A 400-nucleotide genomic window follows, 5' to 3' on the forward strand; every position below is an offset into this window, starting at 1 on the left:
TGTCTCAAAGACGTGAAGAGACAGAGAGGGGTGCTGCTGCACGCTGCCCTGTGCCCCTGCCCCAGTACCTCTTCTTCCGAGGCAATGAGGGATTTGAGAGTCTGGTCCATGGTCCGCAGCTCTTCTTCCAGTTGTCTCACTCGGCTAGAGTGGAAGAGGGGCACCCCGGGGGAGGACAGCAGAGAACAGGGTCAAGGACATGCTGCCGGTAGGCTGGCATCCCATCCCCGTCCCCACACAGACACACAGCCACCCCCAGCTGCCAGGGACTCAGGACAAAGGCTGCATGGGACCCCCGCATGATGCCCGCTGGGAGCCCCGCTCACCTCTCCGCCACCTCTGCCCTCTCCTCCGAGCGCTCCAACTCTCCCTCAAGGACAACCAGCTTGCGGGCAACCTG

General features: G+C 63.0%; 1 protein-coding gene across 1 annotated transcript in view; it reads right to left on the reverse strand.

Moving 5' to 3' along the window:
* Positions 1 to 68: 68 nt before the first annotated feature.
* LOC104617936 (tropomyosin alpha-3 chain-like) overlaps positions 69 to 400 on the reverse strand; it is a gene marked incomplete at its 3' end in the record, with an annotated part of 645 nt that continues 313 nt past the window's right edge. The window contains exons 2-3 of the mRNA XM_010283380.1: positions 327 to 397; positions 69 to 144 (exon numbers count right to left, since the gene is read on the reverse strand). Of these exons, the coding sequence (XP_010281682.1) occupies positions 69 to 144; positions 327 to 397 (147 nt within the window). The remainder of the gene's footprint in view (positions 145 to 326; positions 398 to 400) is intronic.

Source organism: Phaethon lepturus, unplaced genomic scaffold (genome assembly GCF_000687285.1).
Source record: "Phaethon lepturus isolate BGI_N335 unplaced genomic scaffold, ASM68728v1 scaffold28113, whole genome shotgun sequence".
Lineage (NCBI taxonomy): Eukaryota > Metazoa > Chordata > Aves > Phaethontiformes > Phaethontidae > Phaethon > Phaethon lepturus.